We start from the raw sequence: 16,563 nt of genomic DNA, 5'->3' as shown, positions 1-16,563 counted from the left end.
CTTATTGTTGTTGTTTTTTCATATAATCATAGATATTCGATCTGTACGTTTTAGCTTTTGGAGATGTACAAGAACGAGGAGATCGAGTACGAGTTGAGCAACAAGACTGAGTTTTTCGTATGATGCCGCAACAACAATGTAACGAATAATGACTCGCATGTCGTTGCTATGGCTATCGTGCATGCCCATTTTATTATGATTTATAATAGATTAAATTGTTCATACATTTTTCACATAGTTACTAAAATAATTATAATTTATTAACTATATTATTGTCTAGTATTAATAAACATTACAGTAGATCCAGTGTAATGTACAATATTTTTAAAAGGTCAACCTAGTCAATCCTTTCTGACCGTTGTTCTATGGCCTAGAATGGCTAGAATATTAACAATTTTCCAGTGGACATTTTTATTTGTCAATATAAAAATATTGTTTTAGTTATAAATATTAAATTCTATAATTATTATTATTACATATATATATATATATATATATTCTGTGGTTGAAACTATAACTTTTATGTATGTGTTTTTCCTTTTATTTGATAGTTAGAATATTTTATTTGATTTTTTGATTTTTGTTCCATACATAATTTTAAGTCATTGATTGTATTTTATTTTCCTAATTTGATGTTTACTTATTTGTTGGCTAGTGTTTTAGTATTATATTATATTATGAGATAATAAATATAAACTTTGTTTTAAATAGAACCTTATACTCTTAAATGGCAATTGCAATATCTAAATTTTATGATTAAGAACTGTTGATTTAAAACTTTGATGAGTTTGATTTGAATGATTATATTTTTATACAAATTTTTCATTGTATAGAGGTAACAAATATCGTATTGAGTTGTCATTGGATGCTAGTTACAGCTGTAGTAACTATCAACTGTATTTATCAGGGATATCTTCGAATCTTATGAAAATTAAAATATTTAATACAGTATGGTATAGGGAATTATAGAATTATATACAAGTTCCTAAGTTATAACTACTGTATGTGTTTCAATATTGGGCTGTATGATACCTACAGATAACAATTTGTCAATATTTAACTATTTAAAATAATCACACTGAAGCTATAGTACAAAAATTATTTTTATTACGTTTAACAAATTTTGAACAATATTTTGCATTTTTGCGTAACAATTTGGTTGATTTTCTATGCATTAATATAACCTAGTATGCTTTTGTATATATTTTTTTCTTTATCCATGACTTCACTTTTGAGCTCTCAAAAATATTTTTTGATATCCCGCGATACGTACTAAGTCTATAACTGGTGACAATTCAAGTTTTTCCGATGTCCTATAAAAAGTTATTATTAAAATTTCAATCTGGCGTTTGGATGTCGTAGTTCTCACATTAATATATATTTTTTTTAAGTAATCAGTTGGCGTAATACATTTAGATCATTTATAGATACATACACCGTACTCTGAGCTAGGAGAGAGCGTAATCGTTTTTCGCTAGAACACTGATAGCTTTTTTTATAATTAGATAGTCATTAAACACTAGGTACAAGTTGTACCGTACAACTATATAGTAGGTACCTATATTAATTAATAGTTAATATAAATAATTTAAAAAAAAAATTGGTATCACTATTAGCTGTAAATAGATAAAGCTACTTTATTTCTGCACAGACTTCTAAGTATAGAAGTCTGTGTATTTTTGTGTGGTGGCGAAAAAATTGTTTGCTCTATGCCATTTATATATGCTCTATGTAACATTGGTTGGTCTATGGCAAGCGTTATTATTTTATTATGAATATACAAATATAATTGCAATTAATTGTTAAATTGATTTGTATTGTAACGATTTTTACGTCGTCATCATATAATTATCAAGCACCTATCTAATTATGGGCATAGCCGTTTTCGACCAAAAACGTACCCTTCCCTTTTCGGCCGATTCACTTTTCGACCAAATTTAAAAAAAGTCTATTCCCTTTTCGACCAAAATTGTACCCTTCCCTTTTCGGCCGATTCACTTTTCGACCAAATTTAAAAAAAACGCCAATTCCCTTTTCGACTAAAATCGTACCCTTCCCTTTTCAGCCGATTCACTTTTCGACCAAATTTAAAAAACATCGATTCCCTTTTCGACCAAAACAAAAAGTTTTGTAATATGATATGTAAAATAAAGAAAATAATTGGTATATAATTTTTGTAAAATAGAATACCTATATATTAGCATTATTTCTATGTTATGTTAATATGTCATAATGCGTATAATATTTTATAAAAAATACAACAACAAAATTATACAATACAAAAAGTTTATTTCTTAATATTATATTATACACATTACTATTATACGTAATAATTATTGACAAAAATTGTATATTATTATGTTATTCTTTTTATAAAATATTATGTACAGTGTGACATATTAGTACAAAACTAATGTTAATAATATATAAGTATATTATTATAATATTATAAATATTTATTTATATATTTTACACATCTTATACAACTTATACTTTTAATAATTTTCTGTAAGTATAAACTAAACTCTAAAGTATATTATTATATTGTATATTATTTTATTTATTTTACATATCATATTACAAAACTTTTTGTTTTGGTCGAAAAGGGAATCGATGTTTTTTAAATTTGGTCGAAAAGTGAATCGGCCGAAAAGGGAAGGGTACGATTTTAGTCGAAAAGGGAATTGGCGTTTTTTTTAAATTTGGTCGAAAAGTGAATCGGCCGAAAAGGGAAGGGTACGTTTTTGGTCGAAAACGGTCTCGCCCCTAATTATAACATAGAGTAATAATTACTATATAAATTATAATTAACAATTTACTAGATATGGTTTTATCTACGTATCTATAAACACAGCAATGTACAAATACATTACAACTTTTAATGCGGCGCCCAATATTTTCATCTCTCATTCTGGGTGGCCTGACGACGATTGATTTCAGAATATCTGTCGTTATTGGAATTCGGTACCCCACACATTTTCTTCGCGTTCACTGAAGAAGAATCATACCCACAAGTTGGATATCCACCTAAAACACTAGTATTTTGCGACCGATACGCATCCATCTGCAAACTTATTTATTTTTTTTTTCCGTTCAAAAAAACCGGGAACGGGTGGGAAATGTTTAGCACAATACTGCCACCATCCATCTGCAGCAAACTACAATACACCCAGTGGCGTAACTATGGGGTAACGGTCGTGACCCCACACATTTTTATGGGGTCGCAAGAGTACCATTTTGCTACCCTCCAAAATTATTTATATAATTCAATAAAAAAAAATTCCGCGTCAGTGTGTGTTTAATATTTATTTATCTTTAAATTGTTATCAGGAAGAAAATACGTTATTTGTGAATTTTCGTGTTATAAAACTGTAAGTATAATGATTATTTTAAAATAATTTAGGAGGAAGTTATGCGTATAAGTGGTACTCACCCATCATGCTTATTGGAGAAGGTGAAACATATAAAAGTGTTCGCTACCACAAACATTTGCTGCTATATAGTTACGCCACTGAATATACACCGGTGTACGCGCGTCGTCGTCGGTGGCGTCAATCGTCAATGGTTGAATAATGACGTCGTTCTAGTGACTGATGGTGCCGGAATCAGGGGTACCGCTGTAACCAAGCTTACCAGTTTAACCGAGGGTATACCGTTTCAGCATTGATTAAGTATGCTTAATCAATGGTTTCAGGAACCTGCAGCTGCTTACCGGTTGAACAACGGTTACCGGTTAAAAGACGTTGACGGCATCGCGGCGAACAAAGATTTATTGAAACGCCCGCGAGGCCGCGACTACTTTGTCTAGTATCCGTTCCGGAGCTTTGCCAGTTATTGCCACGTAAGCTTCGACGTAGGTGAAACATTCTTGAACATTTACTTCTCCTGCACAAAATAACGTCCAGTAAGAATTATTACGAATACGAATAATTGGTGTATACATATAGGTACGGACTGGTACGAGGTAAGTAATAAGTATACCGCTTTATTACTTTCTAAGATTTCGATCTCGGTTGTATTAGTGTTCCGTATCATTGAATCGGATTTTTAGTTTATTAAAATAACGAAAAAATTGTGTTTTTGATGAAAGATAATGTCGTATGCCTAATTATATGAGTTTCTGTTGGGTCGTCCATGTCGTCCACGCGTTTGTGCTCAACGTTGCATTATGAACAACTATCATTTTACTACCTTTCATTTAACAGTTTGACACAATAATGCTTCTAAGATGTTCGCTACCAATTGTTATTCATCGTTTCCATAAACTACGACTGTTTGACGTCCACAGATGCAATTACCCTTTGGCCTTTCTTTCAATATTGCTATAATTTCCGTCACCCAAAATTCGTTTAGCGTCCGACCATGTGTGGTTGTAATTGTTTTAAAAAAAAATGTTCTTTATATTCACGTGACTGAAATTGAAATTTAAAAAAAAAAACATCTATGTATCATACGGTGCATCCGACACATTTCATTTACGGAATAAATTATTAGTCAATCAAAACTATTTAATAAAATGTACTGCTTATAATGCATATTATTATTATATGTATTCATTTTTATAAAATATAAAAAAAAAATCAAATTGAAATAAGAATATCTGTTTGATAGTGTTTTGTTAATAGGTAGATAAAGTACCTATCTAGAAAAAATTACCCAACCAACCCAACCAACCTCACAAAAAAAAAAAAAAATTAAAATCATTAATTGAAAATATTATAAAATTTTAAAATATATATACATCAGTAAACCGTTGTTGTAACATACGATCATCCTTAATAATCCCTACAACCATTGGAGCAACTAGGGGGGAGGGTTCTTTGTGTCCTTAATATCCCTAAGTCATAATTAACACTCTAAGAAATTGTTTAAAAATGTATGTCCAAATATGTCCCTTGTTCAAATGTCTAATAGTCGCGTGGCTTGCGACGATGCCTACAACCTCCCTTCCACCTTAGTAATATCCTAGCTGTGCCTACGTCATGAAAGCTTGTATGAATACGCTTTTTACTCAGCGAACATTACGTGATAATCGAAAAATAGAGTAGTAAATCATGATTTAATAATATCTATAATATATTAATATGATTATGTATCTGTATGTGAACGTACCTATATGTGTGTACTATGTACCTATTTAAAGGTAAATGTGCATTGCTATAACTATATATATATAATATGTTTATATAACTATTATACTGGTTATTTTCCCATTATATTCTAGGAGTCAGCTGATGTCAAATATTAGTTTAGACGATACATCGGAAGTATACATTATAGACCTACAGTGTACGATACAACAATGTACACACCGTACATAGGTATTATATTATACTAATATTATATTGTGTATTATACTCACCTGTATAACCGATGACATAATATTAATAATGTATTACGTAAAAACGTAAAAACCTAAAAACATTGCAGGGTTATTTGCAGTTTGCACAACAGTTGATGTACTTGATGATATGTACCTATGATACAATCGACCATTATTAATAAATAATATCGGAAAACTGATATAAATTATGTTATATTTTTATCTATGGTTTAAAATAAATTCACCTGTCGATTTTTTGATATTATTTTCCTTAGTTTTAGTTGATAGGGGGGGGGGGGGTATAAAATATAACTACCTACTCAACTAAATAAATTAACTAAACCAACTAAAGGCACATAAAAACCATATAGTTATGTACCTACAATAAACCTATTATTTTACAACAATAATAAAGTTTGTATGTTTAGAAAAAAACAAAATATAACTTATTATTATGGTTATTACTTATTAGATATTAAGCACATTATTATTATATGTCTATATCCAATATCCATACACTTAAAACAAGTATACACAAATGAAATAATAAATATCATGCTCATGATGATACCATGGTGGTTTAAACATTTAGAAATAACTATGGTAAGTAACAATTAATAATAATTATGCGCATATCGTATAAAGTATAATACAATAACAATATCCGCATATTAACCATTAATATGGTTAGTAAAAATACTATTATATATTATCTTTTTAGATCATCAGTGAATCAAGAATTTACATTGACTTTGCTTAAAACCTACTCTAATATTATAATATTTATGAACACTAGAAATAAGAAAGGGATGGTATCAAATGATAGTGGATCGGATTCAACTACATATCTACTACTTAGGTGCGTTTAGAAAGTTAACATATTATGTTGCCATATTAATCTTTTTATTTCTTTGCATATGTAAATAAAGCAAAAATACAGTCGCCAACACACACCGCGATTAATAAGTGTATTGTGTATATTATATTATCGATAATAGGTACTGTTATAACTTACAATACGGTTTTACAACAACGTTAAATAATGTACCTGATTTGCGAAAGAAAAATATTAAAATAATATGACGCGATGCGACAATCAAATTTTAATTCCGTTTATAAAATATAAACAATGTTTTTGAAAATAAAAGTACAAAACATTAATATGCGATGTGTATTGTGTATATTATACTGTGTATAATATTATTAATATATATAACACACTACACACATACAATATTTAGACGCAGCTAGGGGTGTGTAATGTTCGGTCTTTTAAAATTATTACTTTATTCGAATTATTCTCATCTTAATTATTTTGAACGCATAGACCGCATATATATATATAATAATATATAATGTATATGTAGATGTAATATGTATACATTTATATACGCACACATGTCATAATACCTAATATATAACTATTAGTAGCATCACGCATCGCAATAAAACAAGACATTTTATGGTCTAATAATACGCACGTTCCCGTTGTTAATATAGATAAATATTATTAGGAAGTACATTATATTACATCATTATATATAAAAACGTAAGTTATAAGTATAATATTATTATTATAGCACTCCTCTAGCCCTCTCCTTAATATGAAAATGTATAGAGACATGTTACGCGGTCCATGTGTGTCGGACCAGTGGCATCGACTGCAGTGATGGCGGCGTTATTATATAGTAGGTACGCATAATAATAATATAGTATAATATATCAACTACCGCGCACTTAACAATATCATTACTATTATTATTATTATACTACCTTAGCATTACAGTGATATTATATTATTATTATCATTATAACTATTAGGTATATAGGTACTCCTAGGAGTACCTCGCCGCCCATCCACTTACATTTTGAGCTACTCGTTTTGACGGTAATATCCTGCCACAATTACTGAGTGTTTTTTTATTTTTATTTTCACAATATAGTTCAATACGTGTTATTGACACAACCGCGATTGTTTGACCTGAAATCGAAAATCAAACATTCAATAAACTAATTTTTTCTTAAATTTCAATTATTAACAGTATTCATAATAATATGATATATATGTTATTATGTTATTGTTTACCTATATAGCTATATCATGGTCGTATGACGTATACACTATATATTTACAATGCCGTGTTACTGCAGTGTTCCGTGAATATATATTATGTGACAATATGTCTTATAATATGATAATAATAAGGTGTGGCGTTTCGTACGCTCTACTGAGGGAATGCTCAGAGGGTACCGGTCCGGTCGGTGTTGCTAGCTGTCGGATAGATGACCATCCGAGTTTTAATTTTTTTAGCAACAAATCCTTGTCACACATACAAAACGTGTTCCAATCCACCGTCCCCCCACACAGTACTAGGCTAATGATCTTATTAGTTGAATTCTTAGTTATAATAATAATACGTGGTTTGTCAAATTTATCATTAAATATACGTCTATATGTAGCTAGGTATTTTTATTATTAACTTTTGTTTTCAGTCAATTTTTATGTATAGGCGCTGGTTACTGGTGATTAAAATATCATATTGATTTATAAACTATAATAACAGCTGAAAAGAAAACGTCTTAAAATATTATAAGATTCCCTTTGTACTCATTCTGTATGGCCTGAATGTCTGATGCATGAGGCATGCAGAGTATTTACCTATGAATATTGCACGATATTCGCTATAGTAGCACAAGGTCACGCGATTTTAATAGTTCAAATACAACACTGTAATAGTATGATAGGTATGTAAATTACTATACATTAACTATATTGTGTGTACACTTTATAACACACTTCATACAACATATAATATTATCGTTATTGTTACAGTATTTTCTTACAGTTTAATACTAAGGTCTAAATCAAACTTAATACACTACATAATACTTTATAAATAAAAAGATAGTAATAATAAATATGAGTTTATCTTTTCGCGAACGTCATTACAACCATCTATCAAAAATAACAAACACTTTGACAGCTCTTTTGCGATTGGCGAATTTGTTTGCTTGTAATGATATGTGAACGTATAGTTATAGAATTAACGTATATAGATGATCATAACGAAGATTGGCCGTTACGATATAGTGATACGCTTTAATGGCCTGATTATACAGGGCAAAAAAAAAGAGATTAGCTCTAAATTTGTTACAAAATTACACAAATATAAATTCAAGAAATATACACATTTCAACAATTATATAGTCTCATGATTACTGAGGGCACATGGGTAGTCGAGTATGGGCGCGTGCGAGTTACACCAATTTTCAGGTATCTATAGTCGTATTCGTTGTTAAGTTCACATTTGTAGCTGCATGTGAATTCACTGGGTTCATTTTTTTATCATCATAAATATAAAATATTTAAAATCCTCGGTAACTACCGGTTTCCGTCAAAATGATTAATGCCATAATCTATCGGTCATAGGCGCAACTAGCGTAGTTTTTTTTTTTTTTGGGGGGGGGGGGAAGCTAGAATTTTAAAAGTTACACAGACCCGCTAATAAAAATAATTCGTAAGTCATGACTTACTTTTTAATTTACATTTGTACCTACCTATTATGTGGACAAATATATATATTTATATATATTTTTTTTTTTTGGGGGGGGGGGGGATAAGCCTCCCTAGCCACTACCTTATTTCACTTATTCCATCGGTACTAGATTAATGTTAATTCTACTGAAATCATAAATAAAAGTAAAATCCAAATTGCTATGCACAATTATTACATATTATAATACACAATACAATTACCTATATATATGGCTATACGAAATAATTTATAATCTGTTCTTGTTTATATAATATGTAAATATTGTATCCTTAAAAATTGTTAACCTTAAACTCCTTGTATGCCAATGGTCATATATGCCGAAGTTTATTTATTTAAAGAAAAAAAAAATTACCAATATAAAATGCCAGTGGAATAAAACTTACACACAAAAAAGGTATGATCGGTGAGATTTACAATCTCCCGCCAATAATATTCATATAGACGCTATAGAGTTTACACATAAATTTCCTGCAGTTTTATGGCCAATAAGTCAAACCGGATTAATGTTAAATATCTTAAATAGTTTAAAGCGAGTTATGAATATTTTAAAATTGTAAATTGTTTGTATATCTTAAAATACTCATAACTCGCTTTAAAATTAAAATATAATAAAAAATCCTATGAGAAGCCTTTGATAATAATGTTACCTTTAATTTTTATACGAAGTCAATTCACTTTAAATTTTAAACTCATGAAGCTAAACGTGATCTGCTGAACGTAAAATTTACTATGTAACTCACATGTATGACGGAGATGCAAGCATATACATGCAGGTATAACGTCCTCTTAAATAAACAAATAATAATATTACCTATACCATAATTGTACCCAGCTGGTCCAACTGTGATTTGATAATTATATATTTTTTTTGTGCTGCATTAAATACGTTTGCTTAGCTCCCACCAATGGTACCAATAATATATAGTTACGGAACTATATAGATTATAACTGTTTAAGTAGTTATAGGTATGTTATTGTTGCGTTGTTAACATCGTATTGTTGACAGGCGTTATTATGTCGTTTTGACGAGTTCCACAGACACATCGTATAACCAGTGTTTGAATTTATAAATGGAATCCTTTTTCTTTTTGAAAAATATTTATGCGTAACCTTTATCATTTTTTTCCAATTCAAGCGATGCGCATCATATAATAGGCACCTGCGCGCATATAATATAGTTGCAGCTATGTATCGAAAAAAAATACGAAAAGAAAATAGTACTCAGCTGATTAGTGATTAGTATAAACTATAAACCGAAATTTATACACACGTGTGACGTCGTCTTGCGGTGTAAAGAATAAATGTCTAAAACCTTTGGCGACGTTCGATGATGATAAAAAAATAAAAAATCGTGGAGTCTTCACACACACACACAAACGCACACACTTGTGTGTACACACTATTACACTTGTATGTGTGTAAATACGTACAAATACTCACTATGTACACAACACACACACATACACAATTACACATACACACACATCCAAGACATAGATATCCATAAGGATCCGGTGCGGTGGATAAGAGGTCGTCTTATCTATATCGCCTTCGTCGCCGTCGTCGGCTCGGAGTTTCGAATCGGTCGTTCAGTGCGTCGTTAGGCCGCACAGCGACAAACGCTGGCAGTGTGTTCGAATAAAATCGATTGAATATAGATCGAGAAACATCTGAAAAAGAAACAATCACCATCGATCGGTCGATAATCGTGAACAAAACAACCACATTCGATTGCCAGCTACGGATCTCAGCGCGTCGATATGTACCACGCGCACCACGAACACGACGTTTTAACCGGGGCCGACCAGATGGTCTTACAGCAACACCATCACAACCACCAAGACCATCATGGAACCACGTTTATGCCGGTCATGAACGATCAACAGCAACAGCAGCAGCAACATAACCATCAACACCAGCATCACCATCACCTGCAGCAGCAAGACCAACACCATCACGAAGAGCACATAATACTACAACAACAACACCATCACCACATCGAACCCACCGATTCGGGCGGCGCTTTGGTCCCTTTCGGACCTCAGGAGTCTGTAGTCGGCGGTGGTGGAGCTCAAACGGTCGGAGCTTACGAGACCAGCTGCTGGCAAATACTTCCACCGGATTACCCGTACGACGATGACTTGAGATATGACAGGTAAGCAGTTAGTGTTACGTCCAAAAACATAAACTCGCGTAGTTCATATTATTATTGTATATCGTATGAGATGCAGTTACACAATGGTATTACTTTGTCTATACGTATAATTCATAGTTTTTTGATCTTATACAATAGACTGGGTCGCGGGATAATTTAATTACCGGCTTACCACGGATTTAGACACAAAGTACCCATGTATCTGGTCTTCTCATCCAACTCGTTCTTGCAATACGATTGCTTCACACCATTCACCCCCATGTAAAGATACCAAGTCTCATAAAAAAGTATCCATTCCCACATCCCCAATACTATAATATATGGTAGTATATATTACGTGGATAGTATTATACATTATATCGATGTGATTGGTACAAATATTATATTATTCGACCGCACAATTCATAAAGTCATCTTATGGTTAAATAATTATGGAATTAAATATAAATTATACGTTTATATTATGTTATTATTATTATAAATTATTTTCGTCTCAATGCGATACGCGACCGTGGTCCACCCCACTCCAACCAAATGCCAACTTAAACGCGACGAGTCGTTACCACGTATACCGTAACGTGTTGTAGCTATTTATTGAGCGAACGACTTTGTTCATGGCGTTCGCTTAAAGTGCACTCTTAACGTTATGCGTGAATCGAAACATCGGCGCGTGTGTCACTGTGGCGTACCCCTTATACTGAGTGTCTGCCTATACCGGTATAACCGCAGGAACGAGTGTACGACTTCCCTATTTACAGTCAGGATTTAATGTGCGACATAATGTATTCTATTCTAGTTTAATATATAATCGAAATAAGAAGTTCTCGACGAATTTGTAGTTGTTTGAAATATTTCGTGCTAGGTCTTTGAGAGTTAATATTATATAATATGATGTATAATTTGGTAGGGACATACCTAATATAAATATTACATAATATATTCATATTGTTATACGCCGTCACATGCGAGTATTCATAATAATATAATATATTGGCTGTGTAACGGTCGTGTGAATGTATGGATGTAGGAGTTCAAAACTTTGGATAATATTATGATGAGAGACTGGAAACCGAAAACTCGCACCCGCATGTGTTGTCTCCGTCGTACAAGTGCGTAGCATAGCAAATTTTACGCTCAGCAGATCACGTTTATCTCCGTCAATTTAAAATTTAGAGTAAATTGACCTACTATAAAAATTAAAGGCTAGAATATTACCGAGGGAATCTCATGGGCTTTTTATTATATTTTAATTTTAAAGCGAGTTATGAGTATTTTTAGATATAAAAACAATTTACAATTTTAAAATACTCATAACTCGCTTTAAAATTAAAATATAATAAAAAAACCCATGAGATGCCCTCGGTAATAACCTTACTTATAATTTTTATAATATAAATTTACTAATTCACTATAAATTTTAAATTAACGAAGATAAACGTGATCGGCTGAGTGTAAAATTTGCTATGCTACGCACTTGTACGACGGAGACAACACAGCGGGTGCGGCGTCCTCTAAAGTCGTTATACGCCGCCTGTAGACACACACAAAAATACTGAAGCTCGCGTTCGTTATAATGTTTATTGCGCCGAGTGGTTGGGCCCCTCGAAGTTTGCGTTTGTTGTTATTGTTATTTGTTATAATATACCCTCCTCAGCACCAACCATATAATATACCTACTTAACCGTGGCACACACTTTATACCGAAAGCACACGAAACGAGCTGAAAACCAAAAAAAAAAAAAAAAATACAAAATACATCAAGCTCCATGAATGTATTATTACTATATTATACACGCAGGTCTTAATATATTATAAATATATATATGTTCATAATATAATGTAACATAAATGCAGCTAACTGACGACGGAAAGGCTGAAGGAGGGCGTGAGAGAAACAGTCAGCTGTGGCCGACGATTAGACGTGCACAACCACGTGCCTGGCACTGAGCATTTTCTTTTCCTTTCTTTTTCTACCGATCGTCCGCAACGTGCGAAGATTGTCGTGATTAACGCGCCAAATACCCAACCGTATAATAATATGTACCGAAACCATTAACGATAATATTATGTAAGTAGATACGTGCCGTTATTGCTTTGATATTATAATATACGAGTATTAATGCAATATTCTATGCAAAGCAGCAGTAGATATCGGTATACTTACGTTAAATTCGAACGGGTTGCTGCAGTTCGTTTTGAAGTTTGCAGATGACTAGAAGGGCTACCTATATTACAATATTTTATCGTTAATGTCCGAAATAGTATTTATTTTTAATTATTAACGTAGGTGGTTGTAAGATTTGCAATCTCAGCTGATTATCTTAAAGCTATTAATCGTTTTAATGTTAGGTATACTATATGAATGATATTATACAAATAAACGTACTATGATACAATCGTTGTTATTATATTTTATTTTAACGTGCAAAATCCTAGTTGAATACAATTTACGTATAGAAATAACTGTATAGGATATATGTTAATAATATGTCCTGCGAAACAAATCCCGAAATATTATAATAAAGTATTTGACAGTAACTTGAATACGTCTTGAATCACAAATTCTTTTTTGACCCATTTATTGTATAAACGCAAATAAACACATTATTATGTTTAATATAGGAGCACCTACAATAATAATTTTAAGATTTTGGAAAAAAAATATTCACGAGCAAAGGTGAGTTATAAAAAACATCATAGTCACGCTATAATTTTTAACCTTCAATCAAGTTATTATTTTAACATTCTTTTTACGAGTTTTAACTTTGATCTACGCTTTAAAGTTAATTAATTACAATTATTGTAACAAAAAATTATTAAAGTACCTGCTATACTTAAATAACATATACCTACATTCAATTATTTTTTTCATCACTTCTAACGAGTTACCAAACAATTTATTAGGTATCATATGATATCGTGTACTGACAAATCTGAATATTGATTAATAAATTGATTAACTATACATTACTACTGTTTCTAATGATTAGATTATTTGTTTGAATTATTTTGATTTATGTGAATATATATTATTCCTTTTGATATTTTTCCAACACTCAAACAATAAATTTTATTTTTTATCACTCATCCTACTTCGCCTAGGTATTCAAATAAAACATTAATTTACTTTTACAATTTGTATGCATTGATTATTTAGTAGGTATATTTTACACTAGTATACAAAGAAGGTGAAACGATTCACTGTAAGTATTAACATATTCTTATCATTTCTCTATTTTATAATAAAAATGTTATATAGATTATTTTACATTATTATATCACATACAATATATATATATATATATATATTACATAGGGAATGTGTATATAATAACCAATTACTCTATTTTTTGTGTTCACGTGCGCTATTCTAAATAAATTAGTGAAAAATATACATAGGTTCGTTTTCACCTGCTCCGGATGGGGTTCGTCCATTCGTATTAACGAAAAACACAACAACAACAAAAACAAAAGCAACAACATAGTCATATCACCCATCTCATATACTTATACCGGGATCAGCTATGTATAATAATATAGAGTGTCGTGCACACGCGTACCTGTGTAAAAAAAAAAGCAATGTTGTATAAAGTATAATAGGTAATAAAGTATATACATACATGCAAAAGCTGGTGGCAGGGGTGTTGTATAATTAAGGGCAGATGAGCTTCGGTCGGGTCACGAAGGGAGCAGTCTAATTGCTCGGAACGAACGCAATTTGTCGGTGTATTAAAACAAAAATAATAATATAATAAAAACCATATCGCTCGTCCATTAGTGCTTTGTGCCTCCTCCCCCCCCCTCCACACACACACTTGTGTAATATTGCCGTCGATCAGGCGATGCGTTTAAAAAGCCTTTTTGTCGCCGCCACGCGTGTGAGGTATAATATAACAACGATATAGTTATATTATTAAGGCCGTGCAAGTATAATATAGTTTGTATTTCATATTGAATCTACCTACATAATATTATAAATCAATAAGCTTTATTTGTTTTTATTAACGAGTAAATCAGTATTACAGCCTTAGAAGAGTTATATTATATAGATATTATAATAGGGTGATGTCACTGAATCTGAAAGCATCAATGCAGCTTGTCGTTGTTTGACGGGCGCTTAAAGTATTATTTATTATTATTTTAGGTACCTAGTAATTTATTAAGAAAAACTCTGAAATGTTCGAAAAATCATCGCTTGTGATGTAAAAAAATCCGCGTTCGATTTATATACAGCCCAAAGAGGTGTTGCGTAAAACTATTTGATACTATAATAATATTATAGTATATTACCATTTATACAAGGTATAATAATACTTATATATATTAAGTTATTTAAGTATATATAAATTATAAACACCCCGAAAAAAAAATAACATCAGTCTGTCTTTACCCAATTTGATTTGGTACAAATTCATTTATGTGTCTGGATATAATATATCCTCTAAATAAAAGATTATTTCAAAGTGTTTATGCATAAATTCTTACTGTTTAATAATGTTAAATATCTAAAAAAAACTGTTATTTTTGCTTCGTATTTTGTCATTACTATCATAAATAGTAAAAATACTGTTTTATGTTTTATTCGAAAATTTTGTTTGGTAACGACTTAAATGTGTGAACATTTTTTTCAAATACAATAATAATATTTGAAATAATAATGCATGTGTTTCGAATGCGTCGATAAAAGAATCACTCTCAGTATCATAATGTTGTATTATATTACCCACCGAATATTTACTGATCACCAAATCTGTTGGGCGTAAAAGATGTACAACTGCATGAAGTGTACACTATGTGTGTGCTATATACAGTTAACGGTGCGCACGATATCGCCAACAGCAGCAGAAAAATAATATATATTATTATAAACGCGCCCAATTGTACACAATCGGTGGTATTTATATACGTACAATACATATTGAATCTGGGGCTTTGTGAAATAATATAATATATTTATAATACATTATTAGATATATTGATTCCGTACCGTTGTAATAATAACAATTATATGTAACAACGAAGGCCGGCGTCACGCGCCGTGTATGTATTTGTTCTATTTTATTGCGTTTCTCGCGCTAATTTTTAATGTTATTAATCCCCATCAGAATTATATACACACATAACATATATATTTTAATAGTTATATATTCGCACTCGATTTAAGTGTTATTGTACGACGTCCGCACCCACGCGACACATCGCATGATGGTCCGGCGGGGTGAATAATGTGTGTGTATATAGTATATGTGTAATGTTGAGGTATACAATATCACTATCGTGTAGGCTGTAAATAAGAATAACATTTATTAATAAGTATAATAAAATAATTATAAATTTTAGAAACAGATCCAAAACGCGCATACTTGCTTATTGCGTGGTGTTTACTGCTCACGTTGGCGGCAGATTAGGATTTCGAACCGAACGCGTGACACGCGCATATAACAATATTCGGAGTAATAAACTTTATGGATATTTGACCGACAGATACGGAGTGTATAGCTTTGTGTAATATTGTATTATTTTATATA

General features: G+C 31.3%; 2 protein-coding genes and 1 long non-coding RNA gene across 5 annotated transcripts in view; 2 read left to right on the top strand and 1 right to left on the bottom strand.

Annotated features, from left to right (window-relative positions):
- The window catches only part of norpA (no receptor potential A), a 55,359-nt gene extending 55,052 nt beyond the window's left edge, over positions 1-307 (top strand). For 2 of the 3 annotated variants that reach the window (XM_089225713.1, XM_089225712.1), the window contains exon 22: positions 33-307. In XM_089225713.1, coding sequence (XP_089081839.1) covers positions 33-110 — 78 coding nt within the window. In that variant the 3' untranslated portion in view covers positions 111-307. The remainder of the gene's footprint in view (positions 1-32) is intronic. The other variant, XM_089225714.1, reaches the window with a different exon arrangement.
- A 1,305-nt stretch (positions 308-1,612) lies between these two features.
- LOC149056360 (uncharacterized) lies at positions 1,613-7,281 on the bottom strand. The gene is made up of 3 exons (XR_016191404.1): positions 7,189-7,281; positions 5,363-5,477; positions 1,613-3,885 (listed from the first exon to the last, which is right to left on the bottom strand). It is a non-coding gene; the product is annotated as an uncharacterized LOC149056360 (long non-coding RNA).
- Positions 7,282-10,461: 3,180 nt separating this feature from the next.
- Positions 10,462-16,563, top strand: part of LOC107163623 (uncharacterized) — a 28,165-nt gene continuing 22,063 nt past the window's right edge. The window contains exon 1 of the mRNA XM_015511123.2: positions 10,462-11,035. Coding sequence (XP_015366609.2) covers positions 10,641-11,035 — 395 coding nt within the window. The 5' untranslated portion in view covers positions 10,462-10,640. The remainder of the gene's footprint in view (positions 11,036-16,563) is intronic.

Source organism: Diuraphis noxia, unplaced genomic scaffold (assembly GCF_037042655.1).
Source record: "Diuraphis noxia isolate RWA-SAM2 unplaced genomic scaffold, SU_Dnox_SAM2 contig0004, whole genome shotgun sequence".
Taxonomy (NCBI): Eukaryota; Metazoa; Arthropoda; class Insecta; order Hemiptera; family Aphididae; genus Diuraphis; species Diuraphis noxia.
This window is presented reverse-complemented; position numbering and strand designations above follow the sequence as displayed.